The following is a 26,726-nucleotide window of genomic DNA, read 5'->3' on the forward strand; positions in this document are numbered from 1 at the left end:
TTGGACTGTGGGAAGAAACCGGAGCACCCGGAGGAAACCCACGCAGACACGGGGAGGACGTGCAGACTTCGCACAGACAGTGACCCAGCCGGGAATCGAACCTGGGACCCTGGAGCTGTGAAGCAATTGTGCTAACCACAATGCTACCGTGCTGCCCTAATTAGGGTTAGGGTTTTGGGAGGGAATTTAATCGCCCCGGGCAATTGAATCCATAACCATCAGTGTTGGAGGGATTCAAATCAGGAGAGAGCGGGAGGTCAGAATTCGAAGAACGCAGAGATCTCAAGAGGGTTGTAGGAAGGGTGGAAGAATGCTGGGCCAACTCGGAGACCCTTTGGAGCAGTGGAGCCTCGAGGTAACAAAGATTTCGGAATGGTGTGTGCCGTGTAGTGTGGCTGGGGTGCCCAAACCCAGTGGAAGGACCAGGCATACTGTCAGTGAGAAACCCCCAAACACACACTCATTCTGGATCTACTCTATAACATCACAATTGGTGCTGGGTTTGTCCCTGACTCACTGTCATCGTGGTTGGTGCAGTCACGGCTGGAGCTAAATCTTGATGAGCTGCTGACGATTTTCAGAATTCTGAGCTGTTGGGGTTTTTCCATATTGCGGCACCGAGCTTAGCAACAGTGATATCAGCCAGGTCAATGACGTAGGAATGGAGAGCAGGGGAAGGACATTCAGCTTCTCAAACCTACCCCGCCCCCCCCCCCCCCCCCCCCCCCCCCCCCCCCCCCCCCCCCCCCCCCTGTTTGATAAACTCATGGTCGCTCTGATTGGGCCTCGACTCCACTTTCCTGTCTCCGCTGTAGTAGGCACAAACCGAGACGGTCAAACAAAACTAGGGGTATTGCCAAGGAAATGATATTTACAATATACCTCCGATCCCAGCCAGGTCTGTCTGGTCTATACCTGTCCGAATTTATACAGGTCCCAATCATGAATGTCCTCGGACCTCACGGCGCCGAGGTCCCAGGCTCGGTCCCAGCTCTGGGTCACTGTCTGTGTGGAGTTTGCACATTCTCCCCGTGTCTGCGTGGGTCTCTCCCAGACAGCCCAAAAGTGGATAGCACAAATGCTTCACAGCTCCAGGGTTCCAGGTTCGATTTCCCGGCTGGGTCACTCTCTGTGCGGAGTCTGCACATCCTCCCCCTGTGTGCGTGGGTTTCCTCCGGGTGCTCCGGTTTCCTCCCACAGACCAAAGATGTGCAGGTTAGGTGAATTGGCCAGGCTAAATTGCCCTTAGTGTCCAAATTGCCCTTAGTGTTAGGTGGGGTTACTGGGTTATGGGGATAGGGCGGAGGTGTGGGCTTGGGTAGGGTGCTCTTTCCAAGAGCTGGTGCAGACTTGATGGGCCGAATGGCCTCCTGCACTGTAAATTCTATGAAACTACCTCAAGGTTGTTCCCAGAATGCACATCTGAGATGGAGGACGCCAGCTGCTTACCTCGTCCCGTGGCCTTCGATGCCCCTGGCGGGCATGTCTGAGGGCCCCCGGCTCACTTGTCAGTGGCACATACACGGCCGTGCCGCCCTGTCCCGTGTGCTGGATGTAGACGTGGCCTCATAGGGGTGGAACTTGGGGGAGCTGGTGGCCACCATTGCCGCTCCATAGGACGGGTCCAGGTTGGCATCCGGCGTCCCCTCCTCCCGGTCGGTGCCCATAGGGCCCTGGGATTCACCTTGGGATGGCGAGGAAGCTGGTTCCAACCCCGGCTGCCCCTGCATCATCTGGCTCTGCCAGCCCTGGCGGCTCCCCATGGTCCGCACCATCGTGTTGATGCCCTCGGTGATGCCCCTCAGTGACTGGGACAGGCTCCTCGGCGCCTCGGCCATTCCCATCTGACAGCGGGACATGTCCGCAGAACCTCATCAAGGTCAGCCTGGTACTGGGTCACATCCCCCAGCGAGTCGGACATTCTGCCATGGCCGTCACTGACTGTGCGATGCCTTGTATACCTTCACTCATGGTGCTCACATTGTGCCCCAGGCTCTCCTCACAGTGCTGGCCTCAGTATCACATGTTGCCGGTGACAGCGCCAGCACCCGTAGTCTCTGGGACTCCTCCAAGCGGCTAAGGACCTGCTGGGGTGAAGCTGACATCTCCGTCTGAATGTCCCGGCCCCTTCCTATCGTCTCTACCTGCTCCGGGTAACCCTGTTCCATTGGCTCAGCATCAGGCTGGGACCCAGCTGGGCCCTGGGATCCAGCAGCCCTCCGACTGCTGTCTCCCCTGGCGGTTCCTGCCTCCACCTGAAGCCTGTCCACTAACACTTCTCACCGTGGTGTGTGTATCTGTGCCAGAGGGTGGGGTTGGCAGCTGTGTCACGACGATGTGGCATCTCTGAGCTCTCCTCCGAGGTGTACTCCTGGGAGGCTGGAGAGGGGGCCACCCGGGGTGGGCCAGCGCCGTTGGCTGGGGGGACCTGTGGGAGAATGGACAGTGGGATGGGTCAGTCAGTAAGGCAATAACAACTCACCTTTGACAGGTCCTCTGGGTGGGGCCCCGCCAGCCTCCGTGTGGGTGACCGCCCTGTCCTTGGCCACGCTGGTCACCTCCAGGGCCCGCTCCTCCAAGGTGGTGAGGTTTGTGATGTCCGTCACCCCACTGCCAGTCTGGGCCCTCCCCCGGCGATTGTGGAAAGCTGCTCCTGCGGAGACACCGAGAGGTCACCATTAGCCACGTGGTTCACAGTGGTGGGAGGGGGGGTTGAAAGGGGAGGGGTTGGAGGGAAGGTTACGGGTCGCATTCAGAATGGGGGGAGTGGATGCTCCTTTGGGGGGGGGAAGGTCTTTGTGTGGGAGGGGGGGGGATTGGTGTCTACTCACGGTGCTGCTTGGTGTAGGTCATTGACCTTTCACCTGCACGGGAGCCCAGTGCTCCTGGTCACTCTGCCGGCGCTAACAGCCGCCGTAACCTCATCCCAGGCAGTACTGGCTGCCCTGTGAGTGACCCTCCTGGACCCTTGGGGGAACAGGACATCCCTCCTGGCCTCCCTAGAGTCTCGCAGCCTCCCTGAGGAGATCTGCATCCCCCAATCTTGGGGCCGGTCTCGTCGGCGCCGTGGTTGCGAGCGGGGGGCTGAGATTGGCTGAGCGGGGGGCTGGCGAGAGCAGTGCCAGCGAACCGGCTGGCGAGAAGCCCGTGAGGCCTCCTTAAGTGGACCATCAATTAACGTTGAACAGCGTGGCCGGCCACGCTGGGCTGAGGGGCAGGAAGCTCGCCCCAATTCCCACTCGCTACCACACTTGGAAATCTGTCCGGAGAATCGTGCCCGTTTCCTCACAACCGTCTGACTTATGTCAAATGTGCTTTGCTGCGTGTAAATTAGCAACAATGATTGCACTGCAAGGTAGTATTTGGTTAGCTGCAAAGCACTTGACATCTTGAGGTGATGAGAGGTGCTATATAAATGCGGGTTCATGGGGTAGACCTCGCCATTAGCAGGCGAAATAGCTTTGGGAAGGGCGGCACAGTGGTTAGCATTGCTGCCTACGGCGCTGAGGACCCGGGTTCGAATCCCGGCCCTGGGTCACTGTCTGTGAGGAGTTTGCACATTCTCCCTGTGTCTGCGTGGGTTTCACCCCCACAACCCAAAGATGTGCAGGTTAGGTGGATTGGTCACTTTAAATTGCCCCTTAATTGGAAAAAATGAATTGAATATTCTAAATTTATAAAAAAAAAGAAGTAGCTTTGGGAGAGAGAGCAATAAATCACTCGTGACACACGCTTCGTTCCTTTCTCTTTGTCTGAGAGCCAGATCGACTGACAAGGGTGTGTCTGTGAGAATTCAGTCAAACTTGTGGAAGATCATCATCCACTCCCCTGCGTTCCCTGCTGTCTGTACTCGTGTTGCGTTTGCTGAATGAGTTCCCCTCAATCCTTTTATTTTTAATTGAAGCCCTTTCCTGCCGTTGCCATATGGCCGCTGCCTGGATGACGTGCGGGTTGGCTTCTAGCCAAAACCTTCTGACTGCTCACAGAATGCTTTTTGGCAGCCTCCCCCCACCCCCGTCTGAGCCTCTGGCCCCACCCGATCGAGAGGCCTGCTCTTGTAGAGTAACCGCAAGTTCCACCCTGCTGCTCATCTACAAGCATGGCAATTCAGCGGAACAGGAAGAACTTTATATCCCTCCAACGTGACCTGCTGACCTTGTTCATTTCTGTCGCAAAGCTACAAACTGCAAAATCCTAATGCACGCCTCAACACAATGATTTATCCGCTTCCCTATTGCCCCCGCTTTGTTCCGTGCTGGCCTGGGAATCCTGGCTGCTGCTGGAGTTAGTTGGGGCAAGTGTCTCACCCCAGCCGTACTGTGGGATTTACCGGCTATTCGCCTATAAAGGCAGCACACCTGATCCAATTCCCTCCTGACATCAACCGACAGGCACTTTCAGGCAGGGGGTCAATTGGAAACAATTGCAATCAGTGGAAACCCCCCCCCCCCCCCCACCCCACCGTGGCCTACTCACGTCCACTAGACCAGCACTCCTACCCTCACCCCAGCTATCAACCTAGACACGGGGAGAATGTGCAAACTCCACACGGGTAGTGACCTGGGGCCGGGTTCGAACCCGGCTCCTCGGCACCGTGAGGCAGCAGTGCTAACCACTGCGCCGCCGTGCCGCCCCAAGGACACGTTTTTGATGTGGGGGGGGGGGGGTATGATTCCGGCATCAAGGCCCAATAATGATACGCTAATTTATTACAATGAAGTTGCCGAAGTTGAACAGCGGGAATCGCGGCTCGCCACTGACCTCGGGGGGGGGGATCGTTTCCTGCTCTTATGTCAATATGAGTCTCAACTTTGTCCTTCTCGCGATACCTTCCGTGCTCGACGCCAAACCCGCCCAAAGCGAACGGTTGATCTGAATCTGAACTCTGTCTAACTGCCCTAATTCCCAGAACCCTTGATACCCGTGCCCATCAATAATCTATCAATCCTTCCACTGGTTGTTGTGCCAACCTCCCTGACCTCACCCCTCCACGGGTCCTGTGCCTTTGCCCGGGGTCCCCGCAACCAGAGGGAATAGTCTCTCTCTATTGACCTTCAGTCATCTTAAAGACGTCAATTGGACCACTCCTTAACCTGCTATATTCCATATAAACTGAGTCGAATAAACCTGTTCTCATTTAACCCTGTCAGTCCCAATAATATCCTGGTGAATCTGTCATGGACCTGCTAAGGCCAATATACCCTGCCTAAGGTGTGGTGCCTAGACTGGAATGCAGTTACCCCAGAGTGAGTCCAGTCAGAGCTCTGTACAGCTGCAATGTAACTACTGCCCCTTTATATTCCAGACCCGTTCAGATAAAGACACAAACACGCACACCCCAAGGTGATCAGAGCTGGGAGACTGGTTGCCGCTCTCTCCCGGTGTGTACAGGCTGGATAAAGTCACTGGCAAGCTGAGTTGACAGTGCAGCGAGGAATAATTGATGTTATTAGGAGTCTTGTCAGACTGGTTTTGCTGCTGGTTTCGCTGACAGAGAGCAGCTTGTTATCAAACCACTCCCTGTGATCAGACTGAGCTCTCACTGACTGATTTCTCAGTGAGAATATGTCTGCTTTTTTTGTCCCTGTAATTATCAACACCTTCCAAAGCCCTGATTTTGTTGCATTTCGTTACCGACAGAGAACAGCATACTTCCTACAAGGAGATATTAGCACAAGTGGCACGGGTATAGGTTTAAGGAGCATCTTCCAGGAGGAGACTAATGTTGCTTCCCATTTTCAGACACTCACTATCCTGCTGTATGTTTCCAGCACTTTCTCAAACTGGATTAGTCTTTATTATAAATTTAGTGTACCCAATTCATTTTTTTCTAATCAAGGGGCAATTTGTCATGGCCAATCCACCTACCCTGCACATCTTTGGGTTGTGGGGGTGAAACCCACGCAGACACGGGGAGAATGTGCAAACTCCACACAGACAGTGACCCAGCGCCGGGATCGAACCTGGGACCTCGGCGCCGTGAGGCAGCAGCGCTAATCCACTGCGCCGCCGTCCTGCCCGGGATCTTCTGGTGAAGGCCCCAGTATCTCTGCACTGAGAATTTGTTGTGGAAGGGCTTGGCACATGTAGGGATAGTGGGTGGCACAGTGCTTGGCACTGCTGCCCCACCGCGCCAGGGACCCGGGATTGATTCCGGCCTTGGGTGACTCTGTGTGGAGTCGGCACGCTCTTCCCGCGTCTGTGTGGGTTTCCTCCGGGTGCTCCGGTTTCCTCCCACAGGTTAGGTGGATTGGCCATGCTAAATTTCCCCTTGGTGTGCAAAGATGTGCAGGTTAGGTGGGGTTACAGGGATAGGGCAGGGGGGAGTGGGCTTGGTCGGATGTTCCTTTCGGAGGGTCGGTACAGACTCGATGGACCAAATGGCCTCCTTCTGCACTGTAGGGATTCTATTGTTTTAATGTAGGACAGTACAGTACCACCCATAGTGATGTAAGAGGACACAATACCCACACCTAATGGTCAGTATGTGCTGGACAGAACCATGTGTAGAGGTAAGCACGAAAAGAGCACCAAGCTTTGACCTTTACTGTACTTACGTATGTCGTTTCTTTAGTTAATAAATACTTACCTAAGACTAATGATACCCTAATAATTAACTGAATTATGGCCAGCATTGTACAACAAACACAAACGGAAGACTATGCTGTACTCGCTTCTATAAATTCCTTTGGTACCTGCCAACAAATAAGATCGGAGACTCCCTCGAGGTTCATTCTTACATCACAGCCTTTCACAGTCCAGGAAACACGAGCACCACCAGTCGCCTTTCTCCATTTAAAAAAAATACATTTAAAGTATCCAATTATTTTTTTCTAATTAAGGGGCAATTTAGCGTGGCCAATCCACCTAGCCTGCACATCTTTGGGTTGTGGGGGTGAAACCCACGCAGACACGGGGAGAATGGAGTCACCATAGGCCCAGATAATAATCATTATTGTCACAAGTAGGCTGACATTAACACTGCAATGAAGTTACTGTGAAAATCCCCTAGTCGCCACATTCTGGTGCCTGTTCGGGTACATGGAGGGAGAATTCAGAATGTCCAGTTCACCTAACGGCACGTCTTTTGGGACTTGTGGGAGGAAACCGGAGCACCCGGAGGAAACCCACGCAGACACGGGGAGAACGTGCAGACTCCGCACAGACAGTGACCCAAGCCGGGAATCGAAACCGGTACCCTGGCGCTGTGAAGCCATAGTGCTAACCACTAGGCTACCCATTGACCACAGGCTGACTTCTCTTTGAGAGAGACTACTGACTGGTACTCTGACCAGGGGGTTACTGGTGATTTAACCTGAGAGTGACCATACCTCCGGATAGGGCCAAGGTTGAGCAGGTGGGGTGTTCATGAATCCCCTCAGCCGGTGTGGGGATTGAACCTGCGCTGCTGGTCTCGCCCTGCATCACAAACCAGCCGTCCAGCCAGGTGAGCTAAACTGGCCCCAAAAGGAATGATTAACAAAATGCTGGTCTTGTCATGTCCTAAGAATAAAATGTTTATAAAGCTAGTCTGAATGGTGGGAGCAAATCCCTCACGAGACTCAGACTATCTTGTTGTGCTTTACTAACACTTGAACAGTAGAGCTACTAATGAGCTTAATTATCTTGTAAATCGGCGATGCAGTGTCTGCTGGGAATGCGTCTGATCAGCAGAGAGACGGTGCACAGACACGCAACACATCCCTAACATCCCCTTATTGCTCCTTGCTTCCCTGGGGGGTCCTGCGTCCCCCCAAACACAGCAGCTCTGCCGATGTGAGTGGGAGGACATTCAACCATGGGGTGAATGTCACAGCATCAACAGCCAAGCTCAATCCTCCTCAAAGCCAAAGTCTAAACATCAGCACTGGCACGAGGGTGTCGCTGGAGTTGGGATGGGGGCGTTTAGACACTGAATTCCTCCCATTGCTGATTTTTGTTGTTGTTGTTGTGTATTCCCAATCCCAGAGGCCAGAGATTTGACCCGATGACCTTGATTTTGTCTAACTCCATTCCATGCTTGTCAAAATGTTTCTAAACATCTTGCTTTCAGATTTTTTTAAAAAACATTAAAAAAAATAAATTTAGAGTATCCAATTGTTACTTTCCAATTAAGGGGTAATTTAGCGTGGCCAATCCACCTACCCTGCACATAGAATTTACAGTGCAGAAGGAGGCCATTCGGCCCATCGAGTCTGCACCAGCTCTTGGAATGAGCACCCTACCCAAGCCCACACCTCCGCCCTATCCCCATAACCCAGTAACCCCACCCAACACTAAGGGCAATTTTGGACACTAAGGGCAATTTATCATGGCCAATCCACTTAACCGGCACATCTTTGGACTGTGGGAGGAAACCGGAGCACCCGGAGGAAACCCACGCACACACGGGGAGGACGTGCAGACTCCGCACAGACAGTGACCCAAGCCGGGAATCGAACCTGGGACCCTGGAGCTGTGAAGCGACAGTGCTATCCACAATACTACCGTGCTGCCCAATCTCTTTGGGTTGTGGGGGTGAGACCCACGCAGACACGGGGCGAATGTGCAAACTCCACACGGACAGTGACCCAGAGCCGGGATCGGACCCGGGTCCTCGGCGGCATGAGGCAGCAGTGCTAACCACTGCGCCGCCGTGTCGCCCCTATAAGAAGTTCTGGATAAATTGGTGCCGCTGCTGGTGGAGGTGTTTGAGGACGCGGTAGGGGGGGGGGGGGGGGGGGGGGGGTTTACTGCCGGAGACTATGGGACAGATATCCATTCCTCTGCTGCTGAAAATGGATAAGGTCCCAGTCGAGGGTGGGTCGGACAGGCCAATATCGTTATTGAATGTGGATACCAAGATTCTGGCAAAGGTATTGGTGCTAAGCTTGGAGCAGTGTCTCCCAAAGGTTATTGGGGAAGAGCAGACGGGGTTCATGAAGGGCAGACAGTCTAATGTGTGGCCTCTGTTGAACGTGGTGCCTTCTCCAGCAGGTGGTGGTGGTGGATGCAGAGAAGGAGTTTGATCGTGTGGAGTGGAGCTATTTGTTTGCGGTGTCAGAGAGGTTTGGGATTGGGCCTACGTTTGTGGCTTGGGTGAGGACCCGATGTACAAACGAGATGAATTCAGCGTACTTTCCTCTGCACAGGGGATCGAGGCAGGGGTGACCTATGTCCCCCCCCCCCCTTTCCGTTCGCGCTGGCAGTAGAGGCCTTGCCTAAATGGAGGGGGATGGGGGGTGTGGAGCACAGGGTGGCCCTGTGTATACAGACCACCTGCTGTTGTATATCTCCAATCCGGGCTGGTCAATGGGGGATATAATGGGACTGCTTAGGCGTTTTGGGGCTTTTTCAAGGCTACAATTTGGGGGGAAAGGTGAGTGTTGGGGTGGCGGGGGGGGGGTTTGCCGTTTCGGCTGGCAACAACCCACTTTCAGTATCTGGGAGTCCAGGTGGATCGGGACTGGGATTGGCTCTGGAAGTTGAACTTCATGGGTTTGCTGAGGTTTGATGGCCTTCCCCGATCGTTGGCAGCTCGGGTGCAGGCCGTTAAGATGAACATCTTATTCTTGTTTCAGTGCCTATTGGTCCTTTTGCCGACTGTTTTTTATGGGGCTGGAGAGGCTGATTTTGTTGTGTGTGTGGGCAGGTAAGGTAGAAAGGATTAGGAGTACGGTGCACTAGTGAGGTCGACTGGCCCTTCCGAACGTATCCTATTACTGGACAGTGAACGCTGAGATGGTGCGGGGCTGGAGTAGGGGACGGAGGCTTTATGAGTGAAGATGGAGGCAGGTTTTTGTAAAGGATCGGGGCTGCCGGTGTTGGCAAAGGCACCGCCTCCCTTTGCCCCGGGAAAGTATTCGGGGAGTCCGGTGATGGTGGCCAGGCTGAATATATGGAGGCAGTTTTGGCAGCACTTTAAGTTGGGGAGGGGTCAAAGTTGATGCCGATTTGGGGGAACCATGGGTTTGAGCCTGGGAGGATGGATGCGAGGTTTTGGGGATGGGAGGGGTGGTGGAAATAAAGGATCTGTTCCTAGAGGACAGTTTGGGAGTCTGGAGGAGTAGGGAGCAAAGTTTGGGGTGGCTCGAGGGGAGGGTCTCGGGGACATGCAAGTGCGGGATTTTGTGAAAAAGGTCTGTCCAACCTTTCCGGTGGGGGAATGGGTGTTGTCGGTGATCGGGTTGGAGGGGGAAGAGGGTCATCTCAGTGATTTATGGGATGATTTTGAAGGAGGATAAGACGGGCTGGATTCTCCACATCCCGACACTGAAATCGTGTTCGGCGACGGAGCGGAGAATCCAGTTTCCCGCATGAAACCGGGACCGGTGCCATTGGGTGTTCAGCCAGTCAGGGGCTGAGAATAGTGGGGCTAGGCCTCAGGCAGTGGCCTCCAGTGGCGGATACTCAGTGCGACGTACTCCCTGAGTAACCCACGGACATGTCACAATTCTTACTGGAGGCTTACACCTCCATTTCCCCTCTATCACCCGCCATCACCCCGCCCCCTTCTCCTCTGCCTCACCCAACCCCACTCTGAACCGGGCCCACCCAAGATGGAGGTCCATCTAAAGACGTTTTAAGTGTCAAGCTTGACATTACTGAGTCACTGGTCCTCTGTCCTCTCCTGCTGTCTGGGCCTTGACCCTTCACCCTGGGATTCCTTGGTTGAATAACGCTCTTTGCCTTTGTGTTTCAGCTGGATGGAAGCATGTTTGGATGAGGAACTACCTCCAACAACTGAGCTGGAAGAAGGCATGAGAAATGGAGTCTATCTTGCCAAACTCGGCAACTTCTTCAGCCCAAAGGTGGTCTCGCTGAAAAAGATCTACGACTGTGAACAAACCAGATACAGGGTAATCGTCTTGATTGCACATGACTCACATGCTCGGGATCCCAGTGTTGGGGGGTTTGTGTGTGGGGGGGGGGGGGGGGGGGGGGGGGGGGGGGGGATTCAGGAATAACTTCCTTATCCAGTGAACGGTGAGCATGTGGAACTCGCTACCACAGGGAGTGGTTGAGGTGAATATTGTAGATACGTTTAAAGGGAAGCTGGATAAACACACGGGGGAGAAAGGAAGGGAAGGAAATACTGACTGGGTGAGACGAAGAGGGGGGAGCGCAAACGCTGGCATGGACCAGTTGGGCCTAATGGCCTGCTTTCAGGCGGTCGGCAGCCCAGACCTGGGACAAAACCGGTAATTTCCTGCCTTGCGTGAATTATTGCACCGGCCAGTTGATGAAGAATAAAATTCCCCTTCGCCTTTTTTCATTGAACAGGCAACTGGGCTCCATTTCCGTCACACGGACAACACCATCCAGTGGTTTAACGCGATGTCAAACATTGGGCTGCCTAAGGTAAGGGTCTGTTTTATTCAGTCATGTGAAGCACAGCTGCCCTGCCGTGCAAATGAAGGATTAGAACGGACAAAACTCTGTCAGCACCTGAACAAAGAAAGGAGAAGATAGGGAGAGGGCTGTGCGGTTAAAAAATACAAACATTTCGACCTGCCTCTTCCTTTTACTGATGTTGGTGTTTCCAATATTTTCTGCTTTAATTTCAGACGTCCAACACTGACGGGCTTTTTGTTCTGAACTTCTTCCTGTTTTCTTGCCCTCTTGTCTTTTTTTTTCCCAGAATAATATTCATGGAAACTTCCTTCCCTGGCATTTGCTCCACGCCCTGAAATCTGGAATTCCATCAGACCACATTAACCTTGGCCACAGCCCAGCCGTCACAATTCACCCTCAAAAAACAGGCAGCGGCTTTATTTTTCAGCCAGCTAGTTAAATGGAGCGTCACAGGATTTGAAATCCAAAGAAGGTTTCTCAGTCTGATTTAAGATATGCTTATTTTTCTGCTCTCAAGCAGCTGGTGTTTGGGATGGGAGACGTTATTGATTCCACCACCCCCCCACCACCCCCCCATTTCTCACCCAAGCTTGATGCATTCCCCGTCCGACATCAACACCCTCTTATTTCTCTGCACTTTTCCATCTTGCCAGAATGGCTGTAACTCCAATTGCATTCCGTGCTTACTGGCTGTGACTGATCCCTGTAAATTCAGTGAAAGTTGGGAGTGTTTCGTCAGTTATAGCGTTCGCTGCCACTCTCTGGGTTTCTGTATGTGTGTGTATCCTGTTATTTCTACTTTGGTAATTGGCTCCTGTGTCTGGAACAAGTTGCCGCCTTTCAGTCAACAATACCATTCATGTACAACTTAAATACCTGATACCAAACTGTAATTTTGCTGTCCTGAATCAGACATTTCACAACTTCTTGTACCTTACTTAACTCCGAGACAAGCTGAAAGCTAATTACTGTGGATGGTGGAATCCGAAACAAAAACAGAATAACTCTTAGTCATCCAGACTCAGAACGTTAGCGCCATTGGGCGGCAAGGTAGCACAGTGATTAGCACTGTTGCTTCACAGCTCCAGGGTCCCAGGTTCGATTCCCGGCTTGGGTCACTGACTGTGCGGAGTCTGCACGTTCTCCCCGTGTCTGCGTGGGTTTCCTCCGGGTGCTCCGGTTTCCTCCCACAAGTCCCGAAAGACGTTCAGGCTAGGTAGATTGGCCATCATAGAATTTACAGTGCAGAAGGAGGCCATTCGGCCCATCAAGTCTGCACCGGCTCCTGGAAAGAGCACCCTACCCAAGGTTAACACCTCCACCCTATCCCCATAACCCAGTCACCCCACCCAACACTAAGGGCAATTTTGGACACTAAGGGCAATTTATCATGTCCAATCCACCTAACCTGCACATCTTTGGACTGTGGGAGGAAACCGGAGCACCCGGAGGAAACCCACACACAAACGGGGAGAATGTGCAGACTCCGCACAGACAGTGACCCAAGCCGGATTCGAACCTGGGACCCTGGAGCTGTGAAGCGATTGTGCTATCCACAATGCTACCGTGCTACCATGATAAAAAATTGCCCTTGGTGTCCAAAACTGGGGCTGGTTTAGCACAGTGGACTAAACAGCTGGCTTGTAATGCAGAACAAAACCAGCAGCGCGGGTTCAATTCCCGTATCGGCCTCCCCGAACAGGCACCGGAATGTGGCGACTAGGGGCTTTTCACAATAACTTCATTGAAGCCTACTTGTGACAATAAATGATTATTGTTATTTTTTAAAAAAGGTTAGGTGGCGTTACTGGGTTTCGAGGGTATGGTGGAGGTGTGGGCTTAAGTAGGGTGCCTTTTCCAAGGGCTGGTGCAGACTCAATGGGCCAAATGGCCTCCTTCTGCACCGTAAATTCTATGATTCTAAGATTTTAAGCTAGTTTTAGAGTCTTATGTCAAAATGTAGATCTTATGACAGTCATGTTGGAGACAGAGCATAGAAACATTTCTGAGGACCCGTTGCATTACTGAAGGTGAGTTCGACGGCATAAGGTTTGATAATGACAGGAGCGAAAAACAGAGTGTAGTTCGAAAAGCATTACCAGAATTAGAGGTTAGTGTCAAGCAAAAAGTAAACACTCTGCAGAAGATCTGCTCATTAACCCCCGACAGTGCATATTCCCCCCGTGTCTGCGTGGGTTTCCTCCGGGTGCTCCGGTTTCCTCCCACAGTCCAAAGGCGTGCAGGTTCGGTGGATTGGCCGTGCTAAATTGCCCCTCAATGTTCAAAAGGTTAGGCGGGGTTACAGGGATGTGGTGGCTCGAGCCCAGGTAGAGTGTTCTTTGAGATGGTTGGTGCAGACTCGATGGACTGAATGGCCGCCTCCTGATTCTATGATTCATGCAACATAAACCATTTTACAAGGACAGCAGTATTAGGTAAACACTGGGTGAGGTCAGTTAGAGTTGAATTGCTCCACTGGTTTACATTCTAAATTGTTTATACTCTTAAGAGTGACTGGGAAATGTCCACGTGTGGTATTAAACTAGCCAAGCGGCCAGGCTCAATGTAGTGTTTAATTAGCTAATGACGTGTTTCTTTTTATGTAGATCTTTTACCCTGAAACCACAGACATCTATGACCGTAAGAACATGCCACGATGTATTTACTGTGTCCACGCTCTCAGGTATAGCCTCTTCATGTCAATGGTTAAACATCTGTCAGGGGAGAAAGGAATTAGGACACTAAAAGATTTGTTTCTTGGGGGTCGTTTTGCGGGATTGAAGGAGCTGGGAGCGAAGTATGGGCTGGAGCAGGGGGAAATGTTGGGCTGGAGCAGGGGGAAATGTTTAGATGCATGCAGGTTCGAGACTTTGCCAGAAAGGAGATACAGAGCTTCCCAGTAGAGCCACCCTCCACATCGCTGGAGGAGGTGCTGACGACAGGGGGACTGGAGAAGGGGGTAGTATCGGCGGTTTACGGAGCTATTTATGAGGAGGAGAAGGCGCCACGAGAAGGGATCAAGGCAAAGTGGGAGGAAGAGTTGGGAGAGGGTATGGAGGAGGGGTTCTGGTGTGAGGTGCTCTGGAGGGTGAACGCCTCCACCTCATGTGTGAGGTTGGGGCTGAAACAGCTGAAGGTGGTGTACAGAGCACACCGTACAAGGGCGAGGATGAGCCGGCTCTTTGAGGGGGTAGTTGATGTGTGTGAACGTTGCCCGGGGGGGGGGGGGGGGGGGGGGGGGCAAATTATGTTCATATGTTTTGGTCCGGTCCAAAGCTGGAGGATTACTGGAAGGAGGTGTTTAGGGTAATCTCTAAAGTGGTGCATGTGAAACTGGACCCGGGCCCTCGGGAGGCCATATTCGGGGTGTCGGACGAGCCGGGGTTGGAAACGGGCGTGGAAGCAGATGTTGTAGCCTTCGCCTCATTGATCGCCCGAAGGCGGATCCTGTTAGGGTGGAGATCAACCTCTTCACCCTGTGCCCTGGCGTGGCGGGGGTACCTGTTGGAATTCTTAACGCTTGAAAAGGTCAAATTTGAACTGAGGGGAAGGATGGAGGGATTCTACAATTCATGGGCATTATTCATTATGCACTTTCGAGAATTGGATCACATCGAACATTAGGGGGGTTGGGAGCTGGGAGGGTTGGGGGGAGGGGGACTGTATGTGTTAATGGCGACTATGGGTAATTCCTGATTCCTTTTTGTCATTTGTTTATGTTAACATGCGGGCTGATGTCTGGGGTTTGGTGGGAGAATGGGATCGTTGTTATTGATATGGGGATTGACATTATATTTGTTACTGATTATTGTTGATTGTTGGGTGTAAATTTGGGAGAAAATGTGAAAAAGGAGGAGAATAAAAATATTTTTTTAAAAACTTTTTTAAAAACCATCTGTTGGTGATGGACCAGATGTTAACCTAAAGGGTTATATTCGACTGCTCAACCAGGGGAGCATCAGACCCTAGCCCAGTCTGCACTGTTGCTGTCCTGTGATTCGCTGGCATTGGTACCCGTCTCTAACCCTGGGTACCGAGGCTCCTCCGACTCAGCCCAGACCCGCTTCCCCATGAGGAACAGGCAGCACTGTTTAATCAAGGCAGGGAGGAAAGGAGTGCAGTGAGGCAGGAGAAGAGTGACAGCAGAAATGTCCACAGGGACGGTGCTGTCTCACTGCCTTCGATAGAGGAGGCCCCACGACAATTGGAAAGGTTGGGAAGATGCTGGGGGGGTGCGGGGGGGGGGGCGGGGGGCGGGCGGGGGGGGGGGGGGTTGGGGGGGGGCGGGGGCGGGGGCGGGGGGGGGCGGGGTGCGGGCGCTTTCCTGAACCGAGCCCCTGATCCTGAAGGCACCCATTGAGACTGTTTGAATCGTAAAGCGGGAATCTCTGTGTTCAGCTGCTGCTGAGGTAATGAGTCAGCGTATAAAAGGAACAGTGTGTCCTCATCCAGCCATTTCCTGTGCTGGAGCTAACCGTCTCCCAGTGCTGCAGCTATTCCTGACCCAGTCCACATGGTTCAGATCAGGAAATACCAGGCTGATTATTCAAATGGCTATTAATCGTCTCGCCGATGGGGTTACACCAAGGACAGTATTCGGCTCAGAGCTGTGCCAATGCCAAACATGGACTCTTGTCCCTTACTATTGTTGTGACATTCCTCCTCCCCTCTCACTGGGGCTCTCTTGCCCGGCCTTCTGGCGAAGGCTTCATCGGACACAACAACTTGCATTCATACCTAGTAAAATATCCCAAAGAGCTTCACAGGAGAATTATCCAACAGAGATTGGCAGTGAGCCACGTAAGGAGATGTTAGAACTGGTAAGAGTACCAAGAGTACCGACAAAGAGATAGTTTAAAGGAACATCTTAAAGCAGAAGACAGAGCGAGAGAGGCGGGGTAGGTTTAAGAAGGGAATTCCAGAGTTTAGAGCCTAGACACATAAAGGCACAGCCGCCAATATGGGGAGAGTAAAATCAAGGATGCCCCAGAGGCCAGAAAAAGAGAAGTGTGCGTGGTGATATGCATGTACACATTAATGTATATATTGATCTATCAATGTATATAGTTGTCGTTACGACCTCCGGCCAGCAGGTGGCGATAGAGATCCGCCAGGTGACTGGAGGGATCCGGCAGGTGGTAGTGAGTCGTGTTAGAGGACAGTCGCATTAGAAGTAGCTCCAGGAGAATTCAATTGGTTACCGTTTGAATTATAGTTCGTTCGTTATCTTTCCACTTGTTGATCTTGTTTTTTAAAATAAATTTAGAATATCCAATTCATTGTTTTACCAATTAAGGGGCAATTTATCGCGGCCAATCCACCTACCCTGCACATCTTTTTGGGTTGTGGGGGTGAGACCCACGCAGACACGGGGAGAACATGCAAACTCCACACAGGCAGTGACCCGGGGCCGGGATCGAACCCTTGGCACCATGAGGCAGCAGTGCTAACCACTGCGCCGCAGTGCCACCCTTTGTTGATCTTGTTAATAAATTATCTTACGAGTCAAAGAACGAGATGTTCTGTGTGCATCTGTACTACGGCCATAACAGGACATAACAGTGTGGATATCTCAGGGAATTGTGGGGCTGGAGGAGATTACAGAGATGGAGAGATTGGAAAACCAGATTGGCAATTTTAAAATTGAGGTTTCGTATAGCCAGGAGTCGGTGTAGGTCAACAAACACAGGGGTTATGGCTGAAAGAGGCTTGGAGCAAGTTACGATAGAGGGCGGCAGAGTTTTGCATGGGCTCAACTTTACAGACAATGGGATGTCACTTCTGAAGGGTTTGTAACTTTTAGACGGTGTCTCAGAGACTCCCCAATCAGTTGAATTAGTTTCTTTGTATCGACTCTGTCAGTTCTGTTTAATGTCATGAACATTTTCATCAAATCACCCTCGAAGTTCCAGAGGACATAGCCCTGTTTTGTGTAACCTCTCCTCAAAACTTAACCCTTGAAGTCCAAGTTCAGACACTGGTGGAGGCCTCTCACTCCAAACCCAAAGTGTCCCTGGCCCACCTTTCTCACCTGGCACAAACCTGCCCAACACCCCAGTGAGGCTGGACCAAGGCCGGGGGAAAGACACTCAGACGCTCTGATCTGCTGTTCAGGAGACCAGTGGAGGGCCATCCAATTGACCATGTGCTCTGCTACCAGGGATGGAATAGGAGTCCAGGTACCTGCCCAAGCCTCCCTGCCCGCCCCACCAACCCCAAGGGCATCATGGGTAGATGTGCATGGTACTGAGGCCAGCAGGTGACCATGAACCGAGAGAGATGGGGAAGGCAGGGGTAGGGTGATGTGATTGGCAGCCGGACTGTGCACTGATCTTCACTAATGTACCCTCTTCATTCCTTTGGCAGTTTGTACCTCTTTAAACTGGGATTGGCCCCACAGATTCAAGATCTGTATGGGAAGGTTGCTTTCACAGGTGAGGTTGGTTCGGTTTTATCACGGTTTTCGTTGACTCCATGGAAACACTCTTATCTCTGAGTCAGAAAGTTGCCTGTCAAACTTCATTGCAGAAACTTTAAAAAAAAACAGTTACAGTACCCAATTCTTTTTTTTTCAATGAAGGGGCAATTTAGCATGGCCAATCCACCTACCCTGCACGTCTTTGGGTTGTGAGGATGAGACCCACGCAGACACGGGGAGAATGTGCAAACTCCACACGGACAGTGACCCAGAGCCGGGATCGAACCTGGGACCTCAGCGCCGTGTACATTCCAGAAACATAAAAACCCAATGCAGGGGCTGTTTAGCACACTGGGCTAAATGGCTGGCTTTGAAAGCAGACCAAGCAGGCCAGCAGCACGGTTCGATTCCCGTAACAGCCTCCCCGGACAGGCGCCGGAATGTGGCGACTAGGGGCTTTTCACAGTGTCTTAATTTGAAGCCTACTCGTGACAATAAGCGATTTTCATTTCATTTCATTTCATTTGAAGGAGTGCTGCACTGTCAGAGGGTCAGTACTGAAGGAGTGCTGCACTGTCGAGGGACAGTACTGAGGGAGCGCTGCACTGTCAGAGGGTCAGTACTGAGGGAGTGCTGCACTGTCAGAGGGTCAGTACTGAGGGAGTGCTGCGCTGTCAGAGGGTCAGTACTGAGGGAGTGCTGCGCTGTCAGAGGGTCAGTACTGAGGGCGTGCCACACTGTCAGAGGGTCAGTACTGAGGGAGTGCTGTACTGTCAGAGAGTCAGTACTGAGGGAGTGCCGCACTGTCAGAGGGTCAGTACTGAGGGAGTGCTGCACTGTCAGAGGGTCAGTATGAGGGAGTGCTGCACTGTCAGAGGGTCAGTACTGAGGGAGTGCTGCACTGTCAGAGGGTCAGTACTGAGGGAGTGCCGCACTGTCAGAGGGTCAGTACTGAGGCAATGCCGCACTGTCAGAGATCCCACCTTTCAAATGAGATGTTAAACCAATGCCCCCTCGCCTGGCGCTATTCAGAGAGGAACAGGGAAGTTCCCTCTGCTCTTCCAGGACACCCTTTACTCCTCAACCAATGGAGACCCAGTTGATAATGTTTCCGGCGCTCCCTCTGACCTGCAGGCAACTGAGCCTAACTTGAACCCACACATCAGGAGGAGAGGAGATAGTAGGTAGATAGGATAGCTCGAGGTGAACAGCTCGTACTAGCACAGGCAAGATGGATGATTGGCCTCCTTCAGTGCTTTCTGACCACTGGGTATGAAGCTGATTGGGTGATTAGATTGAGCTGATAGGCCGTTGCTGTGGGAAGAGAAATACAGCCAGGCTGGTTGTACAGTGGCTCTTTGATGGAAAGTAGGGAAGGTCACAATGGGAGTGGGGAGGAGATGGTATCTGCTTGTCTCCCTATCCTCCACACTAACTCACCCACATGAGACTATTCACCAAAAGCCCAGCAGCAGACTTCGGGCAGTAACACAAGTGTCGGCATCTTCAAATGAGGAAGCAAGTAAATAATCTGGTTGCTTTTCCAAGCGAGTGCAGTCTGATCGGCTAGTTGACCAGTCTGCTATCTAATCAGTTTTTCCCAGTGCACGGCCCTTAATTGAGTCTAGCGAGTGGTCCGGCAGCAAAGGTGCAAAATACAGATAACATTTATTAAATGCCAAATCTGAGTGCAATTTCAAAACTTGTACCAGAGCCAGTCAGTGTGATTGTTGGAGCTGTGAACAGAATCACTGCAACCCAGCCAAACACAGCAAGTGACAAAGTGGAGACTTTGAGGCTCCTGAAACCTTTTGTAGCTGACTTTATATAAATCCATGAAATGATAAATTAATGAGCCTGTTTATAAATTCTTACCCTCCCAGCAGCTGCACAACCTGTATAGGAAGTCCTGCTATTCAGGCAGTTGGGAATATTCCAAACAGCCAATTTCGGGAATGAGGGCGTTGAGTGGTTTGAGGAGTGAGTGAATTTTCAATCATATTTCTCTTGAGAGAGGGGCTACCCTGTCGAGGGTGAAACCCGGAGCATAGTTTGTCATTCGAGTCTACTTGCATCACTGCGTCCAGCATCAAGGCAGTTTGCCCGTGAATTTCCCATTTACTCAACTCTCCTCCGTTTGGATGACGGTGAAAGGGAGGAGGAATTGGCGAGAGAGTGGGTCTGGGATGGGGGAAGAGTAGACGAGGGACAGGGGCTCCGGCAGAATCCAGGAAGGGGGCAAGAAGGCAGGGGGCTGGATGGGTTAGAGAGGCGAGGAACTGTCCGACATAGTCCCTAACTCCTGTTTTTTTTATCCTGTCGGTTCCAGAGGAGGAGATTAACAACATGAAGAAGGAGCTGGAGAAGTACGGGATTCAGATGCCTGCCTTCAGCAAGATCGGGGGAATTCTGGCCAATGAACTATCGGTGGATGAAGCTGCCCGTGAGTAACTTCGAAGTTCAGACCCTGAGGGTTGGGGTCTGTTGTATTTTTCACACTCACAGCCAGAGCAATAGTGAATCTCCAGCAAATAGTGGGTCCACCCTCAGGCTGGGTAGGGGTCCAAATTAGGTCGTTGCTCCTGATGACGAAGCTTCCACTCGCACCGGGGGAGCTCTGTGCTGATATTGCCTGAGGACAGGATTGACGTTCCCTACGACACTCTCCCTGTTCTCCCACACAAACTGGTCCCTCGGTGAGATATGCTCAGAAATGATTTAACACCTTTCGCAATGACGAAAGGTGTCAAGGTGATTCGCAGGCGGGTGAATTAATGACATTTGGCACCAAGCCACATCAGGAGATGCTAGGGCGAGCGACCAAAAACTCAGGTTGGCTTGAAGGGGCGTATTAGAGGAGAAGATAAAGGCGGAGGGATTGAGGGGGGACATTTCAGAGTTTAGAGCTCAGGCAGCGGAAAGCACTCGGGCAGGAGAAATGTAAATCAGGGATATTCAGGAGATCGGAATTGGAGGAGCGCCGATATATCGGACGCTGTAGAAAGTCACACAGACAGGGGCGGGAGAAGACCCTGGAGGAACATGACAACAAGGATGAAAATTAAAATCAGGATAGTAAGTGTAGAGGATAAATTGAACGGAGACAAAGATCAGATTCCGTTTTTTAAAGGCTGATATTCTGCTAATTGAGATGTGTCTGTCCTGCCTTGCCCTCAGTACATGCTGCCGTCATTGCCATTAATGATGCCGTAGAGAAGGGAGTTCCAGCAGAGACACTGACAGCGATGAAGAACCCCAATGCCATGCTGGTGAACTTGGATTCAGCACAGAGCCAGCAGTATCAGAACACGCTGAGTGCGGCAAAACAGGAGAAAATGACAAACGCCAGGAATAAGGTGGGCATCGATAAAGCAACTGCGGCCGTATAAGAGGGGGTGGATGTGTGCGATTCATCATGTGGAAACGATATGGTCTTGTATGGGGTGAACGGGGCTGACGTGCGTTGTGTGTTTCACTATTAGCCAGCCTTATGCAGTGCAGAGAATTTCAATCATCTATTTACAGTTATCACCAGAGGTGGTGGCATAGTGGTAATGTCATTGGATGAGTAATCCAGAGGCCCAGCTAAAGCTCTGGGGAACACGGGTTCAAATCTCACCTCAGCAACTAGTGGAATTTCAATCAAGTTAATCATCTGGAACTAAAAGCGAGTGTCGGTCATGGTGACCATCACAACTATCATCCAATGACTCCTTGAGTGCAGGAAATCTGCTGGCATGACCTGGTCAGGCCCGCATCAATGTGGTTGACTCTTCACTGCTCAAGGCAATCCGTGATGGGCAACAAATAACATAGACTCTTTGATTAAATCAATGCATTCATTACCTGTATTTTTTATTCTCCATTCTTGGGATGTGAGTGTCACTGTCAAGGCCAGCATTCTTTGCCCATGAGAATGTGGTGGTGGCCTCACAGCGCCAGGGACCCGGGTTCGATTCCAACCTCGGGTGCAGTCTGCACGTTCTCCCCGTGTCTGTGTGGGTTTCCTCCCACAGTCCAGAAATGTACCGGTTAGGTGAATTGGCTGGGCTAATATTGCCCAAAAGGTCAGATGGGGTTACGGGGATTGGGCCACGGTAGAGTGCTCTATCAGGGCAAGGGCTGGGTGCAGACTCAATGGGCCAAATGGCCTTCTGCACTGCAGGGATTCTGTGACACAATTTAACAATAAGAGACTGAGATGAGGAGAATTCCTTTCACTTGAGGGTCATTGGTCTGTGGAATTCTCTTCCTCAGAAAGCATTGGAGGCTGGGCAAAGCGAGAGAGATTTTTGGTGGACGAGGGAGTCGAGGGTTACGGGGGACAGACCAGGACCATGATCGTACTGAATGGCGAAACAGGCTCAAAGAGTGGAATAGTCAACTCCTGCTCCAAACCTCTACATTTCTATGTGGGCTGCCTTCTTGAACAGCCGTAGCCCATCTGATCTCGGTCCGCCCACAGCGCTTTAGTGAGCGGCTTACAACCGCTCTGGAGTCACATGTCAGCCAGACCGGAGAAGGGTAACAGGTTTCCTCTGCTGAAGGACAGAGTGAAGCAGATGCTGTTTGTCGCTGGATGAGGAGAGGAATGCATGTGTTGGGAATGGAACATGCCCACGCTGGTATATAATGAATGGCTTTTTATAGACAGGTACAGAGGAGGTCCTGGCTTCCAGGGACGCAAGTGTGGGAAAGGAGCAGGAAACTGATATATCTCCTGGAATCTTTTTTTTTTTCAAGGGTGCGCCTGGGAGCCCCCAGGAGGAGAGAGACGCGTATGAAGAGCTCCTCACACAAGCTGAGATCCAGGGCAACGTGAACAAAGTCAACTGTAAGTTTCAATAACCTCACAACACCTCGTCACGCTTTCACAATTCAAAACCCTAGTGTTGGGGGGGTGGGGGCGGTGGCGATGGGGTGGCGATGGGGTGGCGATGGGGTGGCGATGCGGCAGGCACAGGCCCTCCAGCTATGAGCTGCTACATGTGGATTTGTGCCATGGGCAAGATCTGAGTGGGCAGCACTCACAGTTGAACAGTGACGGCTGTGCTTGTGCCCAGCAAGAGTTGGCACCTTTGGGGAAATGGGCCGAAATGCGCTCAAAAGCAAAGGTTGGCCGTGCCAATTGGGTGATGTTGATTTCTCCCCATTCCCCCACCAAACCTCCCCCGCCCCCCCTCCTCCCCCACAAAGTTGAACATACATCCTGCCAGCTGTAGACACAAGCAATTTTGAATCTGTGAATGACGATCTGCGGTGGCTCAGTTGGTATCACACTCCCTTCTGAACCACAAGGTTGCAGGTTCAATTCCCGATCCAAGTTTTGAGCATTAAAACCCAATGTCACTCTCAGAGGCCCCGTCGGTCAGAAAAGACATTAAAACTCAGGCCCGCTGGCTGCTTCAGTGGATGGAAACGGTCTCATGGTTATTTTAAAGAAGAGCAGGAGAGTTATCTCCGTTATCCTGGGGGTCACTATTTATTGGACTATCTGGTCATTATCACATTGCTGTTTGTGCAGCTTATGCACAAATTAGCCACCGTGTATCCTACATTACTCAGTGACTACACTGAGAAAAACAACATTTCATTGGCTGCAAAATGCTTTGAGACACCCGGTGGTGACGAAATGAGCTATATAAACGTAATAAAAGCAAATTACTGCGGATGCTGGAATCTGAAACGAAAGGGAAAATGCTGGAAAATGTCAGCAAGTCTGGCAGCATCTGTAGGGAGAGAAAAGAGCTAACGTTTCGAGTCCGATGACTCTTTGTCAAAGCTTTGACTCGAAACGTTTGCTCTTTTCTCTCCCTACAGATGCTGCCAGACTTGCTGAGATTTTTCAGCATTTTCCCTTTCGTATATAAACGTAAGTTATTTTCGTCTGCACTAACCGTAACCTTGAACCCAGCCACCTTGCCTTTCTGTGCCCCTCGACTATCAACGTCCTTGTTTTCTGGGAACAGAGGTCCCACTTCTAGGTTTCCCTGTGAGTTAATCTAAACACTTCCTCGGTCAACCACACACCTGGAGGCCAGCACACCCCCCCTCCTCCGCACGGACCTGTGTGAATGCATTACTGAAAGTGGCAAACAATGTCTGCTGTCCTATCACTCATTCCCTCTCTCACGTGAGACTCGCTCCAAGTGGGGTTTTTGTTGGTTTCTCAGGCGCGCCCACATTTACTGCACCACCCCTAGTGCCAATGCCCGGGATGATTGAGCAGCTTCACAGATTCTAACTGCATCGCAGAAGGCCATTCGGCCCGTCCTCTCTGCTGGCCCCTTTACCCTCTTCAAGTATTTCTCCAATTCCTTTTAGAAAGTTGCCATTGAATTCTCTTCATCTGCCACCCTGATTCCTCTGCCGATTACCTGTGTCCTCTGGTCACCAACCTTCCTGTCAAACGGGCTGATTGAGTTCAGTTTCACATTTTGCCCAGGTACGATCTGAACTGGTGACCTCTGAACTGCTGGCTGATCTACAACCGGAACCATTGTAGAATCCCTGAAGTGCAGAAGGAGGCCGTTCAGCCCATCGAGTCTACACCCACCTTCCGAAAGAGTACCCAACCCAGGCCTAATCCCTCACCGTTTCCCCGTAATCCCACTAACCCTAAGACACTAAGGGGCAATTTATCACGGCCAATCCACCTAACCAGCGCATCTCTGGATTGTGGGAGGAAACCGGAGCACCCGGAGGAAACCCACGCAGACACGGGGAGAACGTGCAGACTCCGCACAGACAGTGACCCAAGCCGGGAATGGAACCTGGGACCCTGGAGCCGTGAAGCAACAGTGCTAACCACCATGCTACCGTGCTAACCCTTTATTGTTAAGCCTGGTGGTGGCAAAGTCTTGTTTTATTTCACCAGCTGCTCCCTCCTATCACAATGGGCGCATGGCAGCGGTTGGTTGTGACTATGGCTACCAACTCTCGTTGGACAGCTTCCTAGAGGTACTGTCTCATGGCCTCCTACTGCTCCCCATTCTCCCACCATTCGTCAGTCAACATGTCCATCATTGCGGTGCCCCACCTTCCCAGGGTCACAGTGGTACCCGACAGATTACATTCCGAGAGACTCCAGAGCAATCCTGGAGGGTGGGCAACCTTTGAGTTTCCTTCAGGAAAGTTGGTTTATTGCGTTATCCTTGACGGCACTTGCACCAATTGTGATTTCAGTACAGAATTGCCTGAAGAATGTCGACGGGGCTCTGGATCAAGGGGATGGGACTGTCCTCTACAACGCCCTGAAGTCTCCAGCCTTGGGCCTGCGCGACGTGGGGTTGGACAACTGCGACTGGTACCTCAAACAACTCTCCTCCGACAGGCAGCTGAAAGCGCAGGTAACACATTCAGATCATTTCCCAAAGAACCGGCTGTCTTTTCCACAAGTGGGTTGTTGCAATCCAGAAATGTGCAGCTTTAAAGAGCAGCGACAGCAGATCTGTAACTTTAAACAAGGAATTGGATATGAACCGGAAGGGAAAAGACGTGCAGGGCTATGAGGAAATAGCAGGGTGTGGGACCATTTGGGTGGCTCGTTCAATGAGCTAGTACAAACGGAATAGGCCGAATGTCAGTCTGTGTTGTACCGTTCCATGATTCTGCAAGACCACCACTCACAGGATTTAGATCACAGGATTTAGAGAAACAGAAAGTGAGAATGAATATGGCATTGAAGCATGTTAACATATTTAAGCACTGCCCGCAGATTGTTACACATTTGCTAATCTCTTTGTCTTTAACTCCCGACCACCTCTCCGTGCGCCAGGAGCAGGGATCCACTGAGCCCCTCACTAAAGAGGAGCTACAATTTGGAGTTGAACAAGGCAATCAAAGTGCTCAGAGATTCAGGAAAAGTGAGTACATGTTGCCTCTTTCGGTGCTGTGAGGTTCTGTGAATGGGCTTCTTTCTGGCCCCTCTCCCTGTTTCCGGGACTTCAGGCAGCAAACTGGAGGCAGGCGCTTGTCGTTTGGTGACCCTCAATATCGTCATGGACTTTATTGGCTCAATTTTATTTTATTCATTCGTGGGATGTGGGCATCGCTGGCAATGCCAGTGTTTATGCCAATCCCTAAACGCCCTGAAGAAGGTGCTGGTGAATCACAGCTGTCCATGTGAGGTCACCCACAGTGCACCTGAGGAGGAATCACTCACAACAACAGAAAATTTATTTAAAAATCACCAACAGCATCTCTCAAAAATATCCCAAACTGTTCGCAAGGCAATGGTTATTTTGTGATCACCCAGCTCCAAGAATATTTACTCATTTTTGATGTTGGCTCAGGGTAAAATGTTGCCCAGCACACGAGAAAGGTCCCCTTCCTTTCTCCAAATTGGGACGATTAAATCCACCCAAACAATTGGATGAGGCGCAGTTTAACCCCTCATCCAAAATGCAAGCAATCTGAACCTCCATTGGGAGAGTTTGATGGGGTCAGCGCATGGGCGATACGGTAGCACAGTGGTTAGCACTGTTGCTTCACAGCTCAAGGGTCCCAGGTTCGATTCCCGGCTTGGGTCATTGTCAGTGCAGACTCTGCATGTTCACCCCGTCTCTGCGTGGGTTTCCTCGCACAAGTCTTGAAAGACGTGCTATTAGGTGAATTGGACATTCTGAATCCTCCCTCTGTGTACCCGAACAGGCGCCAGAGTGTGGCAACTAGGGGCTTTTCACAGTAACTTCTTTGCAGTGTTAATGTAAGCTTACTTGTGAGAATAAAGATTATTATTATATAGAGGGAGCATTACTCTGTATCTAACCCTGTGCTGTCCCTGTACTGGGAGTGTTTGATGGGGACAGTGTAGAGGGAGCTTTACTCTGTATCTAACCCTGTGCTGTACCTGTCCTGGGAGTGTTTGATGGGGACAGTGTAGAGGGAGCTTTACTCTGTATCTAACTCCGTGCTGTACCTGTCCTGGGAGTGTTTGATGGGGACAGTAGAGGGAGCTTTACTCTGTATCTAA

The 26,726-nt window shown here is 51.4% G+C and overlaps 1 protein-coding gene across 1 annotated transcript in view; it reads left to right on the plus strand.

Annotated features, from left to right (window-relative positions):
* Positions 1-26,726, plus strand: part of LOC119956713 (ras GTPase-activating-like protein IQGAP1) — a 117,615-nt gene that overhangs the window by 31,329 nt on the left and 59,560 nt on the right. Inside the window, exons 3-11 of the mRNA XM_038784050.1 lie at positions 10,682-10,838; positions 11,263-11,340; positions 13,941-14,017; positions 17,701-17,768; positions 20,082-20,195; positions 20,930-21,108; positions 22,496-22,586; positions 24,938-25,101; positions 25,530-25,617. Coding sequence (XP_038639978.1) covers positions 10,682-10,838; positions 11,263-11,340; positions 13,941-14,017; positions 17,701-17,768; positions 20,082-20,195; positions 20,930-21,108; positions 22,496-22,586; positions 24,938-25,101; positions 25,530-25,617 — 1,016 coding nt within the window. The remainder of the gene's footprint in view (positions 1-10,681; positions 10,839-11,262; positions 11,341-13,940; positions 14,018-17,700; positions 17,769-20,081; positions 20,196-20,929; positions 21,109-22,495; positions 22,587-24,937; positions 25,102-25,529; positions 25,618-26,726) is intronic.

Source organism: Scyliorhinus canicula, chromosome 24 (genome assembly GCF_902713615.1).
Source record: "Scyliorhinus canicula chromosome 24, sScyCan1.1, whole genome shotgun sequence".
Lineage (NCBI taxonomy): Eukaryota > Metazoa > Chordata > Chondrichthyes > Carcharhiniformes > Scyliorhinidae > Scyliorhinus > Scyliorhinus canicula.